Here is a 27,800-nt window from a genome sequence, read left to right on the forward strand (position 1 = left end):
GGACGTAAGTCGAGAAATAGACACCAGAATCCAAAAATTTAAACATCAGCGTGTAGCCCAACTTATTCTGCATCTCATACGCCAATTTTATTGGAATCGGTTGACTGATTGTGGAGAAATGAGCGTTTATATAACGCATGCCTTAATTCACTTCATTCCAAGTTTGAAAGAAACACCATTTAACACAATGCGCACTCTGATGCGCACTAGTGGTTAACTGTCATTCTGCTTCATATTTTGTTCGGTGAAATCCTTTTCGTTCTTTTTAAATAATCTTTCTTTTAATTAGGTTGTGTTCAAATTTGAAAATCTGCACGATATTGAAAATGAAAGTTTGCATGTCAGATGATGCTCCGTATACTTGTAAATATCTTTTTTCGTTAATGTTGATATAAATATTGCATAAAGAATTATTGCATACAGAATTCCAGCTGGCTTAAAATCTTTCTCACACAGATTAATGTTTGGAATATTTCCACGACATTGTAATGCAAAGTTCAAATCTTTTAAAACTTCAACATTAATGTTGCATGGTATCAAAAATCACACGGAAAGCTGTAAGCACTTGATCATTGTTATTCTTGGCTCAAATGTTCTTTGAAAAGTTAAAATATAACATATTTGCACAACCTAAAAAATTAAAGTTGGAAAGCTTCCAATTGCAGAAATCAAAGTTTTCTCCGACAAACTTTTATTCGTCTTCAGTGAAAGCATAAATAACATAACACCGTCGGATTATAAAATAGATATTGTGGGCTAAATTTAATGAGATACACAAACTTTAGGAAGCGGTGAGCGAGTATGAAACAAGTGCCTGTTGATCAAACTTGGAATGAACTGCATTGATGCGCGCATTATGTAATCGTTAATTTCTTTGCAACCAGTAAACCGAATCAAATAAAAATGTTGTATGTGGTGCACAATGAAATAGGCTATGAGCTTCATTTTTAATGTTTTGATTCTGATGTCCATTTCTCGACTTACGTTCAATTTAATTTACTCGGTTATTTTTTCTGGGACACCCTGTATGGGTGCATCTTCTCTGATGAGTGTAATGAAAATATATTTACTCCGTGGAACATGGATTGTAGTGCCATTCCATTGTATACCGGTTCGTGAAATGGACATTCCATTTTCACTTTTAGGTTATTTCAACTTATTACCGGCTTGTGAAATGAAACAATCAATCTTTCACCTGGATTACTATAATTATATTTATATATTTATATATACATGTAACAAGTATTGTTCTTCAGGTGACTAACTTTGGAATTAAAAGTGCTCAAACCCATCACAGGTGAGCGTAAAGCAGTATACAGACTTTTTATTGTACGTACAATATTGTATGTACAATATGTACGTTATTTAATCTATTGCCATTCTATTTCCAGTAATGTTTAAGTTCTAACGAATGTTTGATGACGTAAAATCGATAATATATTTCTGCTATATATTGTATGTAACATATTATCGATTTTCGTCATCAAACATTCGTTAGAACTTAAACATTACTGGAAATAGAATGGCAATAGATTAAATAACGTACATATTGTACATACAATAGTGTACGTACAATACTCGGAGTCTGAAGCGCGCTTAAGAAACAAATTCACAGTATAGACCTCTGGAAAAGGCAACCGTTACTACTAGTTTCACAGCATACCCTCACTTACGATCATTGGGTATACCGATCATCAGACCGATAATTTGTCATGGTTTCAAGTTAGCACAAATGCATATACGTGTATATACATTCTGTGGTGTCAAAACCATGACAAACCTAGCCATTCCAGCACAGCATTATATATACATGTATATTTAGTGAATATTCAAGTGGTAATAATGATACTGAGCGTCGAACCCAGGACATGCCAGAAAAGTATACAGCCTATCTCAATTGTGGTTTTACCCTTTCGTTGTTAACTAAATATATCTCGAGATTAAAACAAGCAAATTGAACAGAACAAAAGGCATTTGAGAGCTAAGACTGCGCCCTTGACGTTGATGTAAGCAACCTGTCACAACCGTATTTTCTAATTCCCAAAGAGCGCGCTTTTCACTTGCCCAATTTATTTTGAGCTGTAGAATGGATGATTGGACTCCGAGGTTACAAATTTTGGGACTATCATACTTTACATTGTGTTATTACTGAAAAAAATGGGTATCATAGAATGATAATAGGGTACTATTGGGTAGACTACTCGTTTTGTCCACCTAAAGTGACAAACATTAATGGAAATAATGGATAAAAATACCACGAGTATAAGCAACTAATCTATGATATTCAAATATACATCCTGTTTTGCCAAACTCATGCCTCTTTTCGCATCTTAGTTGCCAGTTTTGTAACTTCATCTCACCAAGAATTCTGAAAGAAACAAAAGAGACAAGCACAGTTTTAAGGTTAGCAAATATTTTGAACTGTTGCAATTTGGTAGTTCACAGCATCTTGTGAGCTTTGGCAAAAATTGCATTGATCATATCATAGCGAGTGTGTAGAAGAATTCAAATATCACAGATACACTTTTATAGGTGCTGTGGTTCGTGAGTTATGTTGTAACGAGGGCTGAAACAACAACACTTTTGTGAAACGTACATAACTCATTAACACAACAATAAATCAAACAAGTTTTCAAAGTATATGATTTGTAGCATGAACTTTTACAAAACTTCAAATTGATTTAGATAATGAAAATCGAAAAACAATACCTAGTCTGCCCTTTAGTATGTCTTTTCAAATGAATAGCGGTCAATATATTATTATAACTTTTTTACTGCTTTTCGCGCTGGCCATATAACGGTTTCAACATGAAGTTTGAAGATATTTTCTCAAAATATCAAGAGCTATTTTAAGAACCACTGAACCAATAATAAACTTGTTTGTTCTCATTTTAATGCATTTTTCATGCGGATTCCAAATATGGTCATAAAAATTAACCATTCTGAATTTTTAACAAAAATATTTGAAACTTGTCGTCTGCAGTCGAAGAGACTTAATAATGATTGTCATATACTCACAACAGACAAGCGTTTGAGCTTCCCATATTGGTACTTCTTTGCCAGTATGTTTGCCTTCCCTTGTCGAACAGTAGCACCTGAAACAAATCAAATTCAACAGGGGTGATAGTCACTCAACTTTTTCACAATGACGTTTACCAACTACAGAGGGCGTAACAGTAGGTATAGCACTTAACAAATGGTACCGTTCTGGTTTACCCGGCGCACCCTGTGTTTTCAATACATTTTGTTTTACCCTGCGCACCCTATTTTTTAGGATAAGGGTTAGGGTTAGGATTAGGGACTTAGGGTTAGGGTTATACTTGTACATAACAGATCTCAAGGCATCAGACAACAAAAGCAAAAACAAAATACAAAATTGAAATCGGACAGTGCATTTACCACGTAGGCCTCATGTAAATTTAAAGATGTTCTGTTATCATGGTTATCCGCCGATTTGTCATGATTCATTTCATGATTCGCGCACATTTCAATTTAACATCATATTCAACTATTTTAGCTTGAAATGGCAAATGTTCGCGCTGTTTACGTTTAAGTAGTTCCAAGAAAGGTATCCTGGTGGCTCAAGGCCTTTCTTTCGTTCATCTTCAACTGTTCAAGGATTTTACATTTCCCCATGTCTATAAAAAGAACACCAATGTGTACAGGGAAACAGCTAATTATTCCGATGGATCATTAGTCCGAAAAGTATAAAGTTATAGGGTTTTGGGATTTATGTTAGGGATAAGTTTAGGGTTAGGGTTAGCATTATAGTTAGAGTTAGGAATATGGTTAGGCCAGTGTTAGGGTTAATGTTAGGATTGCAGCTATGATTAGGTCTTTTGTTAGGTTAGGGTAGGGTTATGTTTAGGGCTATGATTAGGGCTGAGGTTCTGAGTCAAGGTTAGGGTGATGTTTAGAATAAGTTTTAGGGTAAGGATTAGGGTTTATAACGTTTTTTATTGCGTTTTTTGGAATTATGGCCCTTAGGAATATCTACCTGTATTCCCACCTTAACATTATACAGATATTATTTTAGCCTAGTTATTGCCCATGAATTTGCCAAGCGAATTATCTGGCAGTCTGTGGCCATACGGACTAGCCACCTTGTTATGACACAATATAATCCATTTCTGAATTAGCTGTTTGAACTTCAATTGACCACAAAGTTTACGAAGATAATTCCACAGGGTATGCCCTGATGTACTCAAATAGAGTGCTAAAATTAGAATATTACCGATAGTATTTCCTGGAGTAAAAAAATCCAAAGTATTTAAAAAAAGAAGTTTGAAGATCAACTTTATATGGTGATAAGTTAATTTCATCAGATCAGTTCGATGAAATTAACGCAAAGTATGTTTCCATCCATCCATGTGTTAAATATCAATAGAATAATTGAATGGGCGAAGAACATGGGCTCGGGGAGGGTTTAAAAATATTTCAATCATCACTTTTCGTATAATGATGATTTAATGGGTTTGTAACTTTATTTACTCATTTACTTGAAACAATCGAAAAACTCGCTTACATGGATCCAAGACACTGTTTAGACTGGTAGTACCCATCTTGAGTACAATATGGGAGACGAACTTCAACAAGTGGCTTCCCTGCTTTACTGGCTTCATCAATAGCTTCACGAGCAGCCTCATATTCCGCGTCACAAGGTGCAGTGGTAGCATAGGCATTAGGGTCATCTCCGTACAGTTGATTACCTGAAATAATGAGAATTTTATTGGGAATCATAACCAACAATGGATATTATACAGTTACCTTAGACTATATTTATATTACGTATTTATAAATACGCACGTGACCCATGAAAACGACATATAAAGATAAAGAAGGCCAAAATATGAAGACTGAACCCTGTCAACAACTGCCACGTCAGCTTCAAATCTAGTATCTCCGAACCTCTTGCCCAGTCTGAGGTCTGAGATGTGAGCTTTTTTAATAATGATAACAGATTGTTGGATGTAAATAAGAAATCAGTATCAAGTACGTACCTCGTGAGCATTGCTTAGTTCCGGGTGGTGCCGATCCAGGAATACAGAAACATCTAAAATTGAAGAATAGAACAAGTTATTTTATTAAATTCTGTTTATTTTAAAAATGTTAAACGCATGAGAGGTGCAAAGAAAATCTGGCTACAGCGGGATTTCGAGCTAGTGCTGTTCCACCTGAGCTATCCAGCCCAATATTTTGCTCGTGCGCTGGTCCATACTGCCGTAGTATCACTCCCAAATTACGATACAACCTGAGAAGTTTCAGCCAGTGGAGGGGATCAGTGAAGATGCGGATTATTAATACTTTTATAATTAACAATAACAATGACACGAGCAACATAAAAATAAATCTCTTGATTATATGAAATCAAGTACTAATAGTATATTGCATAGGATATATACGATTGTAAGTCCAATTGCGGTTTTGAACATACCTAATACAATGCATTCAAAAGAATCGTGAATCTTTGATCAGATATAAAAGAATGGCATTACATTTGTAAATTACATTAAAATTTTTATAAACTTGTAAATAAATGAATATCAAACTCAGCTCAATATTTCTGTTCGTAAACGATTTCTTTGCTCAAAGTTGATAGGCACATCAATATCTCGTGCCTAAGGCCAAGTCATTTGAAAGTGCTAGTAAATGTTGAATCATAAGACGTCTTTTTCAACCAACATTAATCAGGATAAAGGGCAAGAGGTGACATGCGTTCGCAAAAACCTTGCCTACATATTGTTACTTTCCGGAATTAAAGTCATTAAGAAAGGAAAAGGTTACAACTTGCAAACGCCCTCTAAAATGTTTATTACCGTTTATAGGTGTTACCAGGTGATTGGTAGAGAAACAGCAAAAGCCACCATATCCATTGGAAATTCCACCCTTGAGCAGGTGGAATCATTCATCTATCTAGGTGGAGTGATCACTGATAAGGCAAGCAGCGAGAAGGACATCAAAAGGAGAATTGGCTTGGCCATGGGCATCATGCAAAAACTCAACCCCATCTGGAAATCCAAAGAAATATCCACCATAACAAAATTGGAATTGTACAAAGTACTGGTGCTTTCTATAGCAACCTATGCCTCTGAAGCCTGGACAATCAAAAAACATGATGAGCAGCGACTTCTGGTATTTGAAATGGCTTGTCTGAGAAAAATCCTGGGTGTTACTAGAAGGGACAGGATTAGGAACACCTCAATCAGAGACACCCTTGACTACCAGTGCACTGTAATGAACAAGATCCGTGCAAAACAGCTGTCCTACTATGGCCATGTGATAAGAATGCCTCCATCCAGATACCCTAAAATCGTATTAGAAGGAAGAATCCCAGGGAAACGACCTAAAGGAAGACCCCCAATGCGCTGGATGGACAACATCAAAGCAAACTGCAGTGCAGTGGGAATCCAATCCGTAGTAGAAGCCGGTCGGATGGCAAACAACAGAGCTGAGTGGCGAAGCATAGTGGCTAGGCAGCTATCTCCAGGACCTACCTGTGTCATGGGAGGAAAGCTTTAAGTGAAAGTAAGTGAAAGGTGTTACCCTATAATACTCTAATACCTTCTCAATCAGTAACATCGCGTTCATCCGATTTCTGCTATACGTCAGCCAATGATACACCGTTTGGTGGTGCAATCAGCCAATCAAAGACATATTTTACACATGTTATACTCCAAATAAAAATATATCCAACACAGAATTAGCATCTTGAGCAAACTTTGTCTTTAGGTGCTTCTACGACTCTGCAGAGCAACGTTTGGTGTACGCAGTTACACGGGGAAGCCGGAGTCACTCAAACCCAATGCGTTACCATCCTAAAGCAGAAATAAATTTGCGGGAAAGGGTAGTGATTGCAACCAACATCACGGACCACGCGAACCGCGTTCAAAGTTCCAATTTCAGTCATATTTGCTAAAAAGGGAGAAAGGGTAAGATATTAATGGCAAATTACCGGTTATTGGGGTAGACGTTTCAATAAGAGGGCGATATTAAAATCTTTTACTTATGCCATTTCACCTCCAATTTTACACACACGCCAACATAATCTTTATCCAAGGGTGGCCTTATGAAAGGCCAATGATTATAGGGTTGGTACAAGGGGGTGACACTAAATTCACGGTTGTTCTATTAGCCACGCAAAATCTATGAAAAATTCAGCTGGTTTACTAGCTAGAAAGTGAGGCCAGTTATCGATCCGTTATAGCTCGTTATGAATAATTCATGTTCGACCCCTTGGATCATGTTAATTGAGTTTGGCAAATAACAACGTTGTTAGTTTTGCGAACTTTGCCTGTTCAATGAGAGTATAGCGCGCCCCCGATACATCTGGGCACAAACCAGGTGAAAACGATCCAGTTTAATGAAATGGCGGACGGGTATTCCCATCAGGCACCAGTGATATGTTTTTTCAAAGAAAGTCTACTAATTTGATATGAAATGACATTTTGCAATAGCAAAGTCAAAATTAGGACTTGCTGTCAATAATATGAAGGAAATATGTGACAGAAGGTGTGAAATACAAGTAGTATTTAAGTTATAATAACCTTTGATACCCGACCTGACCTTCCATCATGGCGCCTTATTCGTCTTTATGTATTTCTATTATACTCTCAAGTAAAATAAAATACCAACCTGCTCTGAGCAGACAATGTTACTTGGCTCCCAGCATGAATTATTGATTTAATCGGAGGTAAAGAAATGCACAGTGTATGTGCATGATGTGCAAGCATACTCCAAATATTTACGGTAAATCTGAATAGTGGTCACATGTTGACATATCATGTGTTCGGGATATTATTTATCTTTGTTAATTAACATATATTTTAAATGCTGATAAATCGTGGTTGGCTGCCATGATATCTGTTAAATTCAATGTTTTATGAATATAATTCTACCACGCAGAGGGGGTCACGCAGCAGAATGTCACATCACCTGACTTAGCTAGATTTCGAAGCTCTGCTCTTCAAATTCATGTAAATTTCAAAGTTTATACATTTAATATATTTAATATGATACTAATTTTTTTTTTTTTTTTACTGGTAAACGAAATATACTAGCTTATTACCTATACAGAAAGGTGATTATCAGCCTTCACTCAGCAAATTGACATGCCCGGCATATGTAGCCATTCTCCGTCTGGATAACATGACTGTCGCCCTCAATACGTCTGGGCACAAATTTAAATAACAATACGCTATTTACATATCAATGCGGCCTCATGCTAATTAAAGCTGCCCCATCCAGGAGTTCATCTATATGGTTGGTATTTCACATGGTAGGTCAGTGTTTTAGGTTGGAATTGTGATGATGGTAGACAACATAACACTATCTCCAGAATAACTCCAGAATACCTTCAGATGACAATTGGATTGATACTTACACAGAGCCATGGCATTCGTGAACGCCATAGTAATCATCACAATAAGGCAAAGGTACACCAATCAATCCAGATCTGCCGCGCATCCATGCAACACGTTCTCTAATTCGGTCTGGAGTTTCGGCATCGTCGCAATACAACGGCTGTCCTGTAGTTTATACAATATACCACGATGAAATGAATGTTACTGTTACATACAAGCTCTGTAAGAAGTGTTATTGTATGCACAAATTGGCGTACATTAAGATTATCATGTTTAGCCTTTGACTGTCCATTACACTCAACACCTTCCACATCCACACCTTCAATCCCCACACGCTTAGCCCTAGCACATGCCCACAACTAATTGACCAAACCAACCAACATCAAGATCTACTTTGCAGAAAACAATGTGAAAATGTACCCAAAAAGGTCCCAATTAGAAAGAAAAACTAGCGAAAGGTATCAGGTACTACTTTATGTTAAAAGAACTTTTGGAAGTTCGCCCTCTTCCTACAAAAAATAACATCAACGTTGTATTGGTGCTCGGATCATCAGATGTGTTTGTGTTGTGTTCCTAGCAAACACAAAACGTTTTCGATATTATTCGCAAAAGGTTTGATATGGTTGACAGAAAACGTTAAAATGTCGTGTTATATGTAAGGTATATAAAGGGTACAAAATGTTTCATAACATTCAAAAACATTTTTTTTAAATCTTACTGCAAAATATTCTGACATAATGTTATTTAAGTGTTGATAAAAAATTTGGCAAAAAATGTTTGCAAAAAAACAAATTTACACTAACATTTGGACATTTTTAAAATGATGTTGTAGTGTGTTTTCATACAAAGCGTTTAAAACGTTTTCATAACTTTCATATAACCCGATATTTAATGTTATTATAACGCTTTTTCCAAACTAAAACTAAAAATATAACCCAAGATGTTTTTGCACTGTTAATGTTAAAACATACCTGCAACTGGAATAAGTGGGGTCAGGAATGCATCAGGAGGGTCAGAAAATCTTCCAATACCACTGCCAAATCTGGGAGCCACTCTGACGTGGTAGGTGGTGTCACCTGATAAACCTTCTATCATGGCTTTAGGTGTGTTTCCGTTGACAAAAACTCTAATGAATTCACTTCTTGATGTTACGTAGTAACCGTCCGCATATTCCACGGCGTATCCTGCAAAACAGAGACGAATAATCCTTGAAGTATATCTCAAAAATGTTACAATTTAAAGAAAAAAGCAACAACTAGCAGCGTGTATACTGATATTGGACTCTGTCATTTTTGACATTTGTTTAAACGGTTACCCTTTTTAGAGTTTTGATTAGCAGGGACATAGCTTGAAATCACGGCGTCTTCATTCATACAACATAAGTTCCAGTGTTTGATTAATTTACTTTCGTATTCTATCTTGCACTTCGTTCAAAGCCACAAAGAACCAAAAACACAATGTTGTATTTTTCTCAATATTAAAATAATCCCAAATGAAATCAGGAATACAGAGACATTTGCTTAAAGGGAAGACGGGTTAGTGTAGTGGTCTTCTCACTCGCGGTGCTACATGTGAGTTTGATTGCCGATCCATGCTCGTCCTTGCAAGTTTTTCTCCGGGTGCTCCGGTTTTCCTCCTGTATCTAAAGTCGGACCTCTTCCCATAAACCTCTTGAATTTAGTACCTCTGAGCACTATTGAGCTTTGCCTGGCTTCGGCCGAATGTTATAAATAAATAAAATAAAAAACATTCCACTGCTTTGTTTGAGAATAGAAAACTACATTGCTTACCTGTTATTGCCCTAGGCGGGTTTTCTGGAGGTATCCAATTTATAATAGCATCTACACGCCCTGGACCAGTCACCAAAAGTTGTACGGCCGTTACATCTCGAACTACGTTTTCACCTGTTAAGAAGTACAGTAACATAAAAGCAATATTCACAATGGGTTAAAAGACATCCATTTAAAAGGTAAAGGTAAAGGAGACGATCCTGTATAAACAGTGATCGGAGTGCCCATCTCTCTTTCATTGGCGATTGGGCCAGACTCCTCCATGTAATATTGCTATAGGGGATCGCTAAACCTCCTCTACAGCGAGTCTGTTTAATACCTTCCCAGCATTTAAGAATGCCGGTACCCATTTAAACACCTGGGTGGAGAGGAGTAATCGAGATAAAGTGCCTTACTCAAGGGCACAACACGATGGCGTCGCCGGGGCTCGAACCCGCAACCTTCCGATTATGATTCAGAGCCCGTTCCGCTAGGCCACCGTGCTCCCATTTATAATCTTAAATTTAAGTAAAGATAGAAGTTTGGACTTGTATGAAATATGCGGTTCTCGGACTTCTCTCGGGACTATTAAATGTGGTGTGATCACGTAAAATCAGTCTGAAGTCGGACGTATTCAGTTTGCAGTTTCTTATACTAGGTTGTAAACAACATTTGCAAAGCTACATTATGCAGAAACAAAACAATAGGAAACAAAAGGAAATACTTCCTTCGTTTTGCTATATCTCAAAATACATATTTCCAATTATAGGTTAATAAACGCGTATCACTTGTTGGGAGTGAAATTGTACACAATAATGCACGCGTACTGAGATGTTGATGCGTCTAATACACGAGACCCGAACGGCCCTGATTTGGTAAAATTATCTAACTTGAAATTTAAATCGCTGTTTCGAGAAAAAGAGCATTAAAGTTTGAACACTTGACGTATTTCTTTTTGAATAAAAAAATTATTAAACAGATCTAATGTCTTAGAAAATATAAAAATCTCATTATTTGCTGGCATGGTGGTGATTTTAGAATGTCACCAATGGAAAGAGCGCCCTCACATTACCCATGATATGGATTTATCTCAAAATTTCCAAATTTCAAGTTAGATCGTTTTACCAAATCAGGGCCGCGAAGGGGGGAGTGCATTAGACGCATCAACATCTCAGTACAAGTGCATTATTTTGTACAATTTCTCGAGCAACAAGTGATACGCATTTATTAACCTAGTTCATACACGACCAAAATATCCCGTGTTTTTTGCAAATTTATAACAAAATTGTCTCTAAAAATGTTGGAAATATAAATGTATCCACCCGCAAGAAAAATGAACGCGTCCATTTTTCCTGCGGGTGGATACTCCGTATACTATTACGCGGAGTGCGCACCCGTGCAATTATACAATATTTATGCACGGCTAGTAATTTACTAATGCTTGCTCTGATTGGTTCTCACTATCTAGGAGTGTATGAACTGATTTTGCTTGATCGCATCACAAATGTTGATCAAGTTCTTATCGTTCATACACTTCAACCCCGAATACGGTATGTGACAGGCGAAATCACAACCAATGTTATTGTAAATCAAGAACCCTATTTGTAAAGGTATCTTAAAGTGTCACTACCATGTTTCAAGCTGGTATTTATTTATCGTTTAATTTCTGTTGCATCACTTTGTTGGTGCCTTGACATAAATGTACATACGATATTATAACGGTTTCGAATGTAAAAGTCTTAAAAAACATTTTTCTGTGACGTCCTTAAACGGTGGGGTAATAAATTGTAATGTCTTCTATAAGATATTTTTCCAAGCTATAGAAGTAAATAAAGCTCCATCTGGTATTAACTCACCAGTGAATGCGACAACTGCTTCTGTGAACTCACTCTCCGCCTCTCTATCGATGACAAGTTTGACATCAATCTGGTAAATACTCTCTGGTTTAAGGTACTCCAGTGTGTATGGCGTTTCCCGTATATTCATGAATTGGAAACTGTCAAAAATGATTACATTAAGGGTCTTCATATAACATTATATTATTATCATTATATATATATATAAATAGATAGATAGTGTGAGAGATTTGGTCTTGGCTTTTTTACGACTTGGTTCATCCATTCGTGAAATATTATATAGGCGTAGGAAATTTGAACAGACGACAACGTAGCTGTGTAACATTAACTTTTATTCCGAGCTTTCGCCCTCAGGGCTTCATCAAGGCATAGGCAAACTGTTAAATGAATAAACAGAGAGAGATACATAAATACCAGGCAATAAATCCCTACATTACAAGAAAATATTATACAATCAAAAACCTGAGCAGACCTGTTTATTCATTTAACAGTTTGCCTATGCCTTGATGAAGCCCTGAGGGCGAAAGCTCGGAATAAAAGTTAATGTTACACAGCTACGTTGTCGTCTGTTCAAATTTCTTACGCCTATAAATAGATAGATAGATAGATAGAATTAATACCAGCACCATTGATATGCTCCGAGGGAATGGGGGGATTGAGTACTCATAAACCGGTTAACCCGACTACTCATAAACCGGTTAACCCGACTACTCATAAACCGGTTAACCCGACTATGTCTTGTCCTAACCCACCCCAGAGACCTCGGAACAATAGAAATTCTACAAGATTGGACTGCAACAGGGTGCTCATCTTGGTGAAACTAGACTCCGAAGATGACCGCATTTGTGGAATGGTTGGTGCTCTTGAAGCTGCAAAGTACTTGTGTGTTGTTAAATGGTTTATGGAATGATGTGGGGCCGTAGTGGTCAGCGACAACCTGTAAAGTGTGCCGAGGCTTGTGGATCAACGTCTAGGCGTTGTGCCTGTGCGTAGCGCACTATAGTAATAAATCACTGCGCTCTTTCCATTAAATTGTAGTGTCTGTAAGGACATACTCCTCAAACATCAGCCAAAATGTGACATTTTACCCTCATTCTGCCGTGATCGGTCTTGTCACTCATAAAAGTTATGTGTACCCATTCTCTTGATAAAAATGTAAAAATATGATATGATACCTTCAGCTTATCTACTATTATGTGTTCCGGAACTTATTATGACAAAATCGTGACATTTTTACATGAACATGATGAAAGATTTTACTTACTTTACGATCATCCACACTTACTTTCGTTCTTGTTCTGTCTTGTATCTTAACCTGTAGTATCTTTCATCCCTTATATCATTTCGTCCTTGCAGCGTGGGATCTGTGAAGTCAACTCGGATGGTAGTAGGAGAAATAACTGTTGCCCTAAGTTCAACAGGCGCAGGTGGTGTGTCTCCTACATAACCTAAAATATATGTAAAATAATGGGTTTTTTTTCCAAAATTTGTGCGATTCAGGCTAATTAAATTGTGCAAATTAGCTAATTAGTATGCATAAAATTTGAAGTTGTTACTTAGATTCCTGCCAAATTTATAAAAGAAAAACTGCCAATTCCTCTTCTTCTACCTTAATTAATTACGAAGATTCTTCTAAACAATACCAACTTTACGAAAATTCCTTTAAACAAAACTAAATTTTACTCACTAGTTTGACGGTTTCGCTTTTCATGGTAGAAAAGCATCATCAGAATATTGATTGATGATCACTTCCTCCGGTTGGACGAATCACGACCACAGAGGGTGTAGAATTGTCACTCAGTAGAGGATCTTATACGTGACTTAGATAGTGGGCCCCGTCGTCCCTATTCATGACGGGATTCATCCAACCGGAAGAAGTGATCATCAGTCAATATTTTGATGATGCTTTTCTACCATGAAAAGCGAAACCGTCAAACTAGCGAGTAAAATTTGGTTTTGTTTAAAAGAATCGTCGTAATTATTTATCTTCAAACCTGATGAATCGAATCAATGTTAAAACATCGCTTTTAATGGAGAGCCGGGGAGACCGGTGATGATTTTCTGTTGCTTGAAACCACCGGTTCTGCCAGAGCGTCGGCGGTCGACTAGTGGTTGGGGTTTGACGCCATCCCTTAATTTATTCCAATTTTGCGGTTAAAGTCATACATTTTAAGTTTGTTACTTTTTGCCAAAATCATAAAAATAATATTACTATCAGAAATAATAAGGTGAAAGTGAAAGAATTTTTTTTAATTGTGTAATTACAACATTAACTCAAAATGGCTTTGTTGTCCTTTAAGCATAACCAAATATATATGATTCAAATTCAGTGTAAGTTGTGACATGTGTAAACTTACAATTATCATGCTTAAACGGATAAGACAGCTTTTATCAGCAGAGCCAACTGCCGAACAGGCTGTATAATTATTGACTTCCATTTCATTTCACTGTTCTATTATACTAAATACATGTATAACTACATGTATAATAAAATGCTACCAAATAGTTAGAAACACTATAAATTTAAATTTAAACTTTTTGCTTTAAAAAGCATAGTACTGCTTTTTAATTATAATAAGGATATGCATATATATTTTAACTAAATGCTATATAAATAATATCAAGCTATAGAACAACATCATTTTATTACCTTTATCCGGTGGTGGAGGCCTGGTAGCAACTGCAAAAAAAAGTGATAGAAACAGATTCTATGAGCGACATCAGAGTATGATAAAAGACAATCGAATATGATTGTCGTGAACTACTATTAACAATACGTTTCTCATACGCATTAGGCACCAGAACAAAATGTGTTCGATCTTTGGATCGACTGTCGATGCTGCTTCGATGTTTGCTATTAATGAACTAACAACTAATTGATAAGAATTAATGCTAAATTTATTTTGGTCAATATCAATACAGGCAAAGATGTATAATGTTATCACAATTAACAATAGTCAATAGATTGATTTCATAAAAAAATCTTGGATCGACCAAGCATCGATAATTGATAGAACTAATTTGTTTCTATTGCCTTAATTTGTGGTCTCCATCAATTGTAGATTTCTTTTTGACATGGGGAGGGGTGAACGCATGCAAACTTTCCTGCAACAAAAGCTGGAAAATATGCAATTGTTAAAGCTCCTTCTTCTTCTTCTTCCAATATAGTACAGTCCGCACATAGCGTATATTCGTACTTTTTGCATGGTGGGTGCAGGAAATTTACAGTGCTGACTACATCTAAGGTGCGATAAAAACTTGAGGTCGTCTAGCGGAGCTGGATGGACTGCACCTGCCCTCTGAAGCATTCCAGGGAGGTGCTGTCAACAAGCTGCTGGGGAAGCTAAATTGATGCGTAACATGGAGGGATGGTTGTATGAACCATCCCCATTGTTGAATATTTGAGAGATTTATCACCGCATCTCACGGGGATCTATGACTATAATGGTCTTCTTACCTGTTCTCGCACGCTCCGTTTGAACAGTAATCTGTACCGGGAACCATCTCCTTCCGAGTTTTGAGTTATGATGGCTACAGAGTATCTGGTCCCCGGTGCGAGTCTCTCAGCAGTGTATGTTTGAGTATCACCTTCTAGATTAAGATATGGTAAGTAATCGAGGCTGGTGCCATATGGACCGAACCCAAGGCGAATTGTCTCGATTTCGTTGGTTCTGTCTACTGACGGTAGGGTCCATGTTATGTAAACGGAATTTTCGGTAGGGTACGACTGCACGTCTTCAACTGGTGGGGGTAACGTTCTTCCTAAAAGTGGAAATATTATAAGAGTTAACCGTGTAAACTTATAATTATATACCCAACAAAATGTTGTTCTTTTTTTCACCGAACAGATATGGTTTTATCTAACTTGCCTCTGCGGCCACAATACCTGGACCGTCTTTACCAATACGGAATTCAAACACAAGATACCAGAACATATAAGAGACATGAGAAAATGTGCCTTTTAAATATGGCGCAATATTTTGGCGCTCTCTGAGTCTCTGGATTCGAACTCATGACCGTTTGCTACCTCGGGATTCTAACTCATCGCGGTGTCACTATTTATTAACAAGTGAATTTTGAATTAATTCGGCGACGTTTTTTCTTCGTTTTTTATAGTATTTATATATATTTACCCGAAGAGGTCCAGAATTCTACTTCAGCAGGAAAACTTTGGCCTTTTCCGTTGTATGCCGTTATATACACACTGTATTGTATGTCTGTTTGCAACCCATATAAATCAAACTGCGTAGGGCTGACAGGCAAAGTCTGTGTGTTTGCTACAGGATCGTCCATAGGACCATAGGAAAGAACATATCCTATAATATCGGCTCCGTTATCTATTGGTTTTTCCCACATCAGGCGAGCAGAGATTTCCGTTACTGATGTAGCTCGCAGATTTTGGGGCATTTCTGGAATCGGTGTATCCGGCTCTAAAAACAAAAGGCAATAATTGTAACAATGCATAGAAATACGCGTGCATACATTTTTGAAATTGTGCGCCTTTGCATCGCAGGTACTATAATTATTATCAATCCATGGCATGGTAAACACTGACATGTCATTCATTGGTTAATTTCAACGGAATATGGAAATTGGTGCAAAATTCCTGATCCTGGATCCTTATCAAAGATCATATTATTCTGTCACTGGAGATACAACATATGATGCAAGGGACAGAAATATCCCGATCAATATTTTTCTAGATTTTTTTTCAATCATTATGGCCATCTGTAGATAACGGGATAGAATATTATATTGGGATAAACGTGTTCAATTATTGAAAATGAGCTACAAATATTGAGGGCTCAGCCCAAAAAGGCCTCATCTCAATTTATGTGAAAATGAGATTTTGGTACTAACATTCAAAGCAAATAATGACTTCCCAGTGATAACAAAGACTAATGTCATTTTCCAGCCCAAATAAGGCCACAAAACCAGTCAAACAAAGGCCTATGAGGGCAGAATTCTTTAAACAGAACCCTCACTCTATTGCATAAAAACGCAATTTTCTCAAAATGGAGAGGAACAGCACATTAGTCTCATTATAATTATTATGTGTCTACGAAGTAGATCATTTCCACTGAACAAGAATTACAGGCTTGACTCGGAATGATAGAGATTTACCTTCTGGTGGTGGTTGTGTTGGTGGTGGTGGTTGTGTTGGTGGTGGTGGTGGATCAGTTGGAGCTTCAGTGGGATCCGGTATAGTAATTGTTGTTTCAGCTACAACAGTCACCGGATCACTCTGTCCCTGTTGATTAACTGTAACTACCGATACAGTGTATCTCGTTCCAGGCGATAGTTGCTCCGCCGTGAAAGTAACGGTATTACTTGCAAAGTCTGAAGTCTGCAAATCTGAAATCGGTGCACCTTCTTCACCGAAGCTGACGGCAATGCTCTCAATAGCATCGGCTGTTGTTGTTGCGGGAAGAGTCCACGTTACTTCAACGCTTGTTTCTTGTGGTGTTGATTGTATATTTTCAACTGGTGGTGGCGGTAGTTTTTCTGATGGGAATTAAAGAATTGGTAATTGCATTACAGATTAAATTTATCTTTTTTAGGAACAGTACTAGTTTCAAAATATGTATGTTTCTTAAAAGTATTTCCATTTGACTGTCATTGCTGTGGATTTCAATCCCAGATTTCAATCCAAGTAAAGCCAAGTTGTTCAGAGTTGAAAGAAGTTTTTGAGTGAACAGTGGACCTTAATGGACCTCTTTGGTAATTTTTTTGCATGTAGACCAGAGATGTTGTCGTCATTTGACGTCACACCGATGTGCACATCGTTAAGCGAACATCGTTACTGCGCATTTCAAAGCCGTGAAGTGCGCTGTAACAATGTGCGCATCGCGCATCGGCGTGACGACATCTCAGGTCTAACAGCAAAAGATTTATGGGATTTACCTAAAAGGTCAATTGAATCAATAGGAAGAGCAAAGTTAAATGACGAAGAGCAAAGTTAAATGACGACGCGAAGAAGATAATAAAGAAAAACAATGAGAAGAAGAAAGAGGAAGAAAATGATGATGAATCCAAAGCAACAAGAAATAAAAAACAGAAACGTGAAAGAAAGCATTACAAAAGGAAAAAATAAAGAAAAGGAAACACTTTAAAGATCATTCATATTCTTTAAAAAAAAACCTTTTTACAAGACTTTAACTAATTGTATTACCTTGCATCGTCTGAAAGTCAACAGATACTGGTGAACTCTCGCCATCGGCATTGTACGCGAGTAATGACAAACGATACTGCGTGTTATCCATCAACCCATCTAATTGTGTTTGCATTGGAGTTGGGTCCAGATTTACGGTGTTCGCGGTAGGATTATCCAATGTACCGTACGTGAGTCTATAACCTGTGATTTCAGCACCGTTATCTGCTGGTACCTCCCAGGTGACACTGGCAGATGTTGTCGTAGGATCGGCTGCCAGGTTTTGTGGAGCTTCTGGTATTATAGGTGCAGCTGGTTCAGGTGGAGGTGGTGGTGCTTTATGTAAAAAAAATAAGACATTATAGTACTTTAGCCGATGAAAACAAAACCCTGTTCTACGTCAGCCGGTCGTTTTTGTTATACATTCCCAATCTCTATAACTCTATAAAGTTTAACCATGTAAATGTTAGGGGCCTTAATTAATGTTTAAAATTATCCGGGTAAATTTCTTAAGAATGCTCAAGAAAAGTATTTTTTCTTCATGTTGGTAGTATTAAAGTCAATGATCGTATATAGAACCAAATTATCAGATATTCAAAACAAAGAAAAGGTTATCTGAATTTTTGCGAAATTTTGGTGGGTATCAATTACTTTTCCTCAGAATTATTGCTTTATTGCCAAAGTATATTAATAATTAAAGGAAGGTGACCTGATATGTTCGGAAAATCGAATTCTTTAAAACTTACGTATAACATAAAATGTCATCCCTTTCAAACACTCATGCAAAAAGAACATGTAAATGTTTTTTGTAAATGTGACTAATTCCTAATGGAATTACCGACAGTTATACAGCGTGATATTGGTAGTCTACAGTGTTTTTATTAATGATAATCATCATGATCATGTAATATACTGATTTAAAGTGAAAGGCCCTATTTGTCTCATAAACATATTGAAATTAGAAGTTCCAACTCAGTGTATTTCCGAAGATATCATCAAAAAACTGCCTAATTAGTCTAATTCGGCAGTTTTTTGATGATTTCTTCGGAAATATACCGATTTGGAACGCCAAATTTCAATATGTTTATGAGAAAAATATTTGATGAGGTGAAGTGGGGATGAGATTTTCAATCAGGTTACACACCTTTAAATACGTGCTTTAAAGAGATATTTGGTTGGTTACTCAATATTGAAACATACTTACCATCATCCAAAGTAGTTACGGTCTTCCAAGTAGCAAATTTACTTGAGCCTGATTTTGACTTTGTTTGCAGCCGAACTTTGTAAGTAGTTAGAGGAGACATTCCTAAATATCGAAAGCGATAAATACATAGGCTATGTAATCAAATAGAAGAATATTCAAAGAATAATTATTGATCATTTACATCATCACCATCAGTATTATTATCATCATCATCATCATCTTCATCATCATCATCATCATCATCATCATCATCATCGTCGACGTCATCATCATCATCATCATCATCATCATCATTATCATCATCATCATCATCATCATCCTCATCATCATCCTCATCATCATCATCATAATCATCATCATAATCGTCATCATATCATCATCGTCGCATCATCATCATCATCATCATCATCATCATCATCACCATCGCATCATCATCATCATCATCATCATAGTCGTCATCATCATCGCATCATCATCATCATCATCATCATTATCATCATCATCAACAAACTCAGACTCAGACTCATTATCAGACTCAGTCTCGTATTCATATTCATATTTTGGTATCTCACACCATGGTAGAATAAAATTGTAAGCTTTGTAAGCGGATGTCTTTCTCTAATGCCCTTGTAAATCATCAAGCAGAGATAAACGGAAGTGTATTACTCACCCTTTAGAGTGTATTCTGTTACTTTGCCTAGTGTCACCGTCTTTTTCTTGCCCCCAGAATTTGGTGCCCATTGCATGGACCATCCGGACCAGGTGGAAACTGCTGGTGCTGTCATGGAGAGAGTGAGGCTGTTCGGAGATGTGGAGGAAAGACTGAATGTTGGAGGTGGTGGCTTCGCTGAAATTGAAAACAATCGTCAATCGTCAATTTTATGTCCAGCTATCAGCATAATACAGGGGAAAGAAGAACCACTGACGCATCACGCATCACACACTAGCAAAATTAAAGATGAAATTACAATGGAAACATAACATGCAGGCAGATAAACCAGAGAAAAAAATAACATTCAACCGCGGACATACAGGGTGTCCCAGAAAAAATTACCGAGCGTATAACATTGAACGTAACTCGAGAAATTGACATCAGAATCCAAAAATTTTAAATGTAGCGCATAGCCTTTTTTATTGTGCATCACATACAAAAATAGTATTTGAATCGATTGACTGGTTGCGAAGAATTTAACGATTACATAATGCGCGCATCAATGCAGTTCATTCCAAGTTTGATCAACAGGGGCTTTTTTCATACTCGCTCACTCCTTCCTAAAGTTTGTGTATCTCATTATATTTAGACCACATTATATATTTTATAATCCGAAGGTGTTATGTTATTCATGCTTTCACTGAAGATGAATACAACTTTGTCCGAGAAACTTTGATTTCTGCAATTGGAAGCTTTCCAACTTTAATTCTTTAGGTTGTGCAAATGTGTTATATTTAACTTTCCAAAGAACATTTGAGCCAGGAATGACAATGATCAAGTGCTTACAGCTTTACGTGTGATTTTTGATACCATGCGACATTAATGTTGAAGTTTTAAAAGATTCAAACTTTGCAAATATTCCAAAAACATTAATGTGTGGTGAGAAAGGTTTTAAGACAGCTGGAATTCTGTATGCAATAATTCTTTATGCAACATTTATATCAACATTATCGAAAAAAGACATTATACAAGTACCGAGCATCATCTTACATGCACGCTTTCATTTTCAATATCGTGCAGATTTTCAAATTTGAACACAACCTAATTAAATGTTTTGCAAGAAAGATTATTTAAAAAGAACGAAAAGAATTTCACCGAACAAAATGTGAAGCCGATTGACAGTTAACCACTAGTGCGCATTGTGTTGACTGATCTTCCAAACTTGGAATGAAGTGAATTGACGCAGGCGTTATGTAATCGCTCATTTCTTCGCAATCAGTCAACCGACTCCAGTAAAATTAGCGTATAAGATGCAGATTAAGATGGGCTACACGCTGAATTTTAGAATTTTGGATTTTGATGTCTATTTCTCGACTTACGTCCAAATTCATTCGCCCGGTAATTTTTTCTGGGACACCCTGTACCTGCCTGTGCGGAGACTTGAACCCCAGACCTTCTACTTGTCGGGCGAACGCTCTGACCACTGACTGAGATGCACACACTGTCCCTTATAAACAGGACTCAAGTCAGGTACTTATGATTTCACACCACCAAATAGAATTATATGGTTGTGCGCCTTTAATTTCAATTCTCAGAAAAACCCCATGGACAGCTAAAGTAAGCATTAAAATGAGCAGAAATTTGCATAATTTAGGCAAAATTTGGATTGGTCATGATTAGTAATGTTAGATACTGTAAGTTTACCACAGACGGGAGAGACTGACGCAAACTCTCTTGATAGTATATAAAAGCAACACAGCCCGAAAGTAGTGCTATACTGATATCTGAGTGTTTTTGTATTGTATGACTTTCAAATCTGGACCTCACTACATTAAATTGACCAGTGTTTTAATGTTTTCTGGGCATTCGTATCAAATGAGGTGTCAAAATGCGCAGAAATAAATTCTGTTTCCAACGCATTTTTCAAATTTGTAATACAATAACCACTTTTTGAATACAAAGAGGGACGAGACCCGCGCATCGTACACTGGAACATAGAAACATTCAAATATTATCAACTAGCGCACGCGCACGAGATCAATAATCTAATCATAAAATGCTTAATCGTTATTCTTAATATATATCAATACGGTCACCCGTATTTGGCGGTTCTTAGCTGTCGCAATTACTTGATGGTGACTGTACCCACCAAGTTTTTACTAATTTGACCCTGGATACCCCGAAATGACCCTCCAAAATGTGGCTCTAAATGGTGACTGTGCCCACCAAGTTTCATGCCCATACGACACTTTTTACTCATTTGACCTCAGATGACCACTGGATGACCTCGGGTGACCTTGACCCACTAACCAATGCAAACTTGTTATGTCTCGGGTGAAGATGCACCAACCCACCAAGTTTGAGGAACTTGCGACCCCTACACAGCGTCATCATCCCTATATATATCTTCGTGTCAGAAATTGCCATGACAGTAACTAAATGACTGAATTTTACGCCTAAGTTTAACAGTATTTTACATTGGAAAGGTGCAACTCAAAATTTTGCTTATTTCAATACCAAATTCGATCGTTTTTATTGCCTCATTAAATGACTTATATAGTGAGCTTTGTACAACAATAGAAATCGGTTAACTAAAGTTCTGCCTGTATAGAAAGTTAGAAACAACACCAATTCCTATCCAAATAATAGTACCCGATGACACCATTTTGTCAGGTTCGACTACCAAATGATTCCTTTTTTTCTAGAATTTTGTCAGCAAAATGTAAGAAAATAATGTAGAATAATGTAAAATCTTCAGTAAATATGTATTGTAAATTTGCAAAAAAAAAAAAGAAAAAGAATTTAGCTCAATTTTATTGAAATTTTTTTACCCGATGTCCACTTTCCCCAAAATGTTATACCCCTTTTCTTTTTAATTTTGTATACCCAATATATCCTTTTCTTTAATATCATGCCTAATGATCCCCCTTTTTTATAACATCTTTTATAAGGATAAGTGCGGCCCCTGATTCAATTATGTTTTCTGTCGTTTTAAATTATCACTTGAATAATTGACTTGTGACTATGCATTTTGTTAGACTATACATTACGTTAAAACGTTGAAAATATGCCATAGTTAGAATTACCGAAAATGATCTTATGGTTGGTTCTGGGAATCAAAATGCAATTGTCATAATCAACTTGAAAGACGCCCACATTATGACCTATTACTAATGTATGGGACTGTATAGTGTTGATATAATAATATATAGGCCTACTATATATTTTAATTTCCATGTATAATACAAGCTATTGGTGGAATTGCCAGTTTGCAATTATAAAAAAATGCAAATAAATGTAAAAAGAACATGACCACTACTATTTAACCTGGGGAGGGGCGGGACACCTCAATATGAAATGGATATGTAGGGCTGATACATTCGCAGTAAGGGGCATTCGGTGAGAGCAAAATGTAAAAAATATGGGGTCACTGGGTGAGAGCATGATTTTTGGCATTCGGTGAGAGCAAAATGTAAAAAATATGGGGTCAATGGGTGAGAACATGCCCATTTTTATAAATGGAACCTTTGGGTGAGAGCTGAAACAGCGCCACAGAAACCTCGAATTTCTAGTTCTAAATATGGCTTAAAATTTCTTTGTTTTTCAAAATAAAATAAGAAGTAACAAAATCGGTGATAAATGAAAGTTGCTGTTCAAATTGAAAAATAAGGGTCTTTGGGTGACAGATCAAATGGAAAAATAAGGGGTCTTCGAGTGACAGAGCATGTGTTCGTAAAAAAACAATATGGGGTATTTGGGTGACAGCGACGCTGAAAGGGGGGTCTTAACAGCCCTATATACGCGTCACCTCCAAGTGGGAGTGCCCCCGGGCTATTTAATAGTATCCCAGAAAAAAGATCCACACACCCTTGATAGAGGAGGTAGGATTTCCGGACTTTTTGTTGGAAATCCAGCAGAAAAATGGTTGAAAATCAACAATCTGCCATCTATATTTTGAACATTTCTGTGATATTTCATTCATTTAATTGTATTTCCAAGCTTTTTCAAGTAACATTTAGTAACTGGAATTCCAGTCGTTTTCAGAAAGCAAACTTTGAAATCCAGACATTTCTTTTACTGTTATGGAGTGTGCGCTTATTTTCTGAAATTTGACAATCCAAAAGTATAAAGGGGAGTTTTGTTTATTAATTCACAAAAACAAACCCACGTACCATAGTAAACCAGTGAAATAATGTTTAAAAACCTACATTTACAGGTATTTAAGTCCCACAAGGTGGTATAAAATGAATGTTTTGGTACTCGTCCAGAGAATTTTCATCTTGATGAGAGAGGGTTTTTTCCAATATAAAATTTGCATTGTTAGTAGGACCTACTCGGGTCATTTTGTATTTTCCAACAGTGCTCGAGGAAAGGAGGAAACCCTTTTTTTTTCTCTTTTTTCATTATGTGAGATTTATGAGGGCTAAACTATCTAGAGTACAACAAAAAGACATGGAAGTGATCCTACTTATGTATAAAGTTTTCATAAATCATTCCAAAGTCCAAACATTTTTGAAAAATTGAAAACCAAAACAACATCTTTTGTTTTATGTGACAAATCCGAGAAATTGAGGAGGGAGGGAACGAGAACCAAAACATTTTTTTTCGGTTTAACAAAGAGAATGTTTGACGGCTTTAAATCTTCGTTCATGCAAAGTTTTATATCCTAAAAATAAAAGTTAGACGTAGCCTACAGTTGACCTTCGTATTCGTAACCTCAAACAACATTTATCTTCTAATGTTTCCTGATCTGCTGATTCGAAGATTTGAAAATTATGTAACGTCACCAAACGAATATTAGATTCGAATCAGAAGTCTACAATAAGGCCGAACAAAAATAATGTTTTGGTTCTCGTCCCTCCCGCCTCAATTTCTTGAATTTGACATTAAATTAGACTGATTTTTCAAAAAATGTAAGATTTGGAATGATTTCTTTGTAATTCTGTGCCAGTGCTAAAGTGTAATAAACAAATAAATAAATAAAAGATTTAGGAAAACTTTATACGTATAAATAAGTTTTTAGAGAACAAGGATAACTTCTAAGGGGTGGTGCAATAATTAGTGTACCCCGGGGTGAATTCTCAAAATGGTCTGCCAAAAATCGCTTGCCCCCCCTCTGGCCGTGCCAAAAAATCTTTGCCCCCCCTTTTGACGTGCCAAAAAACGTTTGCCCCCCCTTGCCCCCCCCCCCTTACACATGCAAGATTTTGGGGAACCCGAATTTAAAACCTTAAATTGTCTTATCATATAGTGCGAGCGCAGCGAGCAGGAAATTTTGCATATTTGAACGTGTTCCTAACGTTTTCCTACGCCTTTTTAGGGCGTAATATAGAAACGGTGCCCAAAATATCTGTGCCAAAAATTGCTTGCCCCCCCCTTTTGACCTGCCAAAATCGCTTGACCCCCCCTTTTGACCTGCCAAAAATGCTTGCCCCCCCTTTGGCCTGCCAAAAATCTTTGCCCCCCTATAATTCACCCCCGGGTACACATAATTATTGCACCACCCCTAAGTCTTTTTGTGGTACATTAGGGATGGGGTGGGGTGGTGGTGGGGGTCAGAATCTCACATTTGAAAAAAAAGAGGGAAAATGGCCTCCTACTTTCCTCGGAGCACTGTTGGAAAAGACCGAACACTAATAGCTACTAATATTAAACAATGCTTACCCCTCCCCCTCATCAATTCATGAAAATCCTCTGGACGAGAATCAAAAACACACAACACACAATTACATGTAATGATGGTAGTATTGATAGGGGTGTGTGTGTGTGTGGGGGGTATTATTTGATATTAGAAGGACCGTGTGCAAAGGTATGTCTGATCATGCTCCCAGGACTCGGGTCCCGCACGTGCACACTTTAAAAGGTTGGTGACCGATCCAATACGGATCAAAGTAAACAGAACGTTTTTGATATTAGTCCGACGAATAGGATCTGTTTTTTTAGATACCATCTATATGCTCATGCAAATTCTCAGTCACATCATAGTCTGAGCTAAAAAAAAAGTCCTACTCGTCGGACTATTTGACATCCCGGTTTGACATACGAAGTGTCACCAGGCACTTAGCATTGACGTTGACAAATGAATTATTACAACTTTAATATTTTGTAAATGTAAAATGTCAAAAGTGCAAAGTTCATTGTTTGGTTCAAGCGGGAAACCATGGAAACAAACGTTGATACACCATAAAAATAAAGAAATGAAAACATTTCATTATTCACCTTTTCGGTAAATCCCATAACCCTTTGCGAGTACACCTAAGAACTCGTCATTTTACGTCACGCCGCTCTGCGCCGATGCGCACATCGTTTATCGAACATCGTTACTGCGCATTGCAAGTCGGCGTGACGTAAAATGACGAGTTCTCAGGTGTACTCGCAAAGGGTTATGGGATTTACCGAAAAGGTGAATGGCAAGAAGTTTCTTCTTGGTAAAAGAGAGCATCATGAGTGACCAAAATCCATTTAGCATGTTTAGATTAGAGTTCAAATTTCACACCGAAAACTGTGTAAGTTTAACATAGGCGTAAATATTAAATTTCCAGTCCAGTTTTAATATTCACACCATAACTAGCGTGATTCTCACTATTTGTTTTACCTGACGTTCATGAACGGAGGGCCACAGAGACCTATTGTTTAAAAAATGACAAGGAAATTTTGTTCACTCTTTTTTTCCATGATTCCTTTTCATGATTCTTTTATAAATGCCCAAATTTCAAAGCGTAAAATGTAAAATTTTACTTCTTGGTATTATCATAAAAATGCTAGTAGTTCTTCGTAAGTAAACTACTAACGTTTTTATGATACCAAGAAGTATAATTTAACGCTTTGGACGCTTTGGGCACCAAAAGATAGATTAATATTAAATAAAATCGAATATGGAAAAAAGAGTAAGGAAAAAGGAAAAAGTGAACAAAATTTCCATGTCATTTTTTAAAACATTTAAAAATGTTTTGCTTAATATTAATCATGTTTAATAATCACCTGTTGCCCGGCCTGTTGCGTTGTATTTTAAAATAAAACATCTATAGGGGTATAAATCGATGAATTCGGAAATAAACTTTCGTAGGCCTAGGCAAATATATTAAGTTTATATTTGGGTATGCGGTTTAATATATTTCAATATCACAAAAGTAGGCCTACCATTGCTTTGAATATGGCATAGGCCTAAACTAAATAGATAACGCCCTGAGATAACGTCTTAATTAGGCCTACTCCAGAAGGATATAGACAGAGTGGTCTATATTTATACGAACAAAGTTGACGCGGCCAATTATTAACTAAAACTTTTTCTTGATAAAGTAAATATAAATTCGTCTTCACGGATGAAAAGAAAATACTAACATAGACCCTTAAGATAAATGTTCAAAAGTTTTGTGGAAAACTTACCTCCAAAAGTTCCATAGACGAAAAACACTAAAATTATCGAAAACTGCGTAAATTCCATGTTGAAAGTTGGTAGTAAAAAATCATGTATCTGCTATAGAACTTCCGCTGTCATTGGCTGTGATTGTAGAGCTGATTCTGGTATACATACATGTACTTCAGGAAATGCTATAATATACCATGGTTGAACACGTGTTTTAATAGTACGAGCAAGAAAATATAAACTGTCAACTTTGCGAAATTGACACTTGTTCATATTAATCATTTTGCTTTAATAATATTTTGATCGTTTTCCACCGCTTTCACAGAATAGAAGAAATTTCTCGAAAAAATTGAACGTCATGGAAGCCTGAGTCTACTTTACTGCCAGGGGAGGCACCCAAATAATGTCAGTAAAATTTTTACAAAACGATCCCCGTATCTCG

General features: G+C 36.8%; 2 protein-coding genes across 2 annotated transcripts; both read right to left on the reverse strand.

Moving 5' to 3' along the window:
* Positions 1-1,566: 1,566 nt before the first annotated feature.
* LOC140141955 (uncharacterized) lies at positions 1,567-13,429 on the reverse strand. The gene is made up of 9 exons (XM_072163850.1): positions 13,271-13,429; positions 11,986-12,125; positions 10,151-10,264; positions 9,332-9,544; positions 8,381-8,525; positions 5,001-5,053; positions 4,526-4,709; positions 3,019-3,095; positions 1,567-2,368 (listed from the first exon to the last, which is right to left on the reverse strand). Coding segments are annotated over exons 2-9 (918 nt in total). The 5' UTR covers positions 12,116-12,125; positions 13,271-13,429; the 3' UTR covers positions 1,567-2,366.
* LOC140141954 (fibronectin-like) lies at positions 13,295-27,800 on the reverse strand. The gene is made up of 9 exons (XM_072163849.1): positions 27,379-27,800; positions 20,011-20,187; positions 19,341-19,442; positions 18,158-18,472; positions 17,110-17,490; positions 16,119-16,415; positions 15,443-15,747; positions 14,636-14,665; positions 13,295-13,433 (listed from the first exon to the last, which is right to left on the reverse strand). Exons 1-9 carry the CDS (start codon positions 27,434-27,436, stop codon positions 13,425-13,427), a joined length of 1,674 nt encoding a protein of 557 aa, XP_072019950.1. The 5' UTR covers positions 27,437-27,800; the 3' UTR covers positions 13,295-13,424.

This window comes from Amphiura filiformis, chromosome 20 (assembly GCF_039555335.1).
Source record: "Amphiura filiformis chromosome 20, Afil_fr2py, whole genome shotgun sequence".
Lineage (NCBI taxonomy): Eukaryota > Metazoa > Echinodermata > Ophiuroidea > Amphilepidida > Amphiuridae > Amphiura > Amphiura filiformis.

Coding starts and splice junctions, on each gene's coding strand:
- LOC140141955 (XM_072163850.1), bottom strand. CDS start 12,115: ATGAATATACGGGAAACGCCATACACACTGGAGTACCTTAAACCAGAG. Junction 9,545..10,150: donor CCCGCCTAGGGCAATAACAG/GTAAGCAATGTA, acceptor TCTGTTTTGCAG/GATACGCCGTGGAATATGCG. Junction 5,054..8,380: donor CACGAATGCCATGGCTCTGT/GTAAGTATCAAT, acceptor CTTCAATTTTAG/ATGTTTCTGTATTCCTGGAT.
- LOC140141954 (XM_072163849.1), bottom strand. CDS start 27,436: ATGGAATTTACGCAGTTTTCGATAATTTTAGTGTTTTTCGTCTATGGA. Junction 16,416..17,109: donor AACACAACCACCACCAGAAG/GTAAATCTCTAT, acceptor TTTTGTTTTTAG/AGCCGGATACACCGATTCCA. Junction 15,748..16,118: donor AGAATTCTGGACCTCTTCGG/GTAAATATATAT, acceptor TTCCACTTTTAG/GAAGAACGTTACCCCCACCA.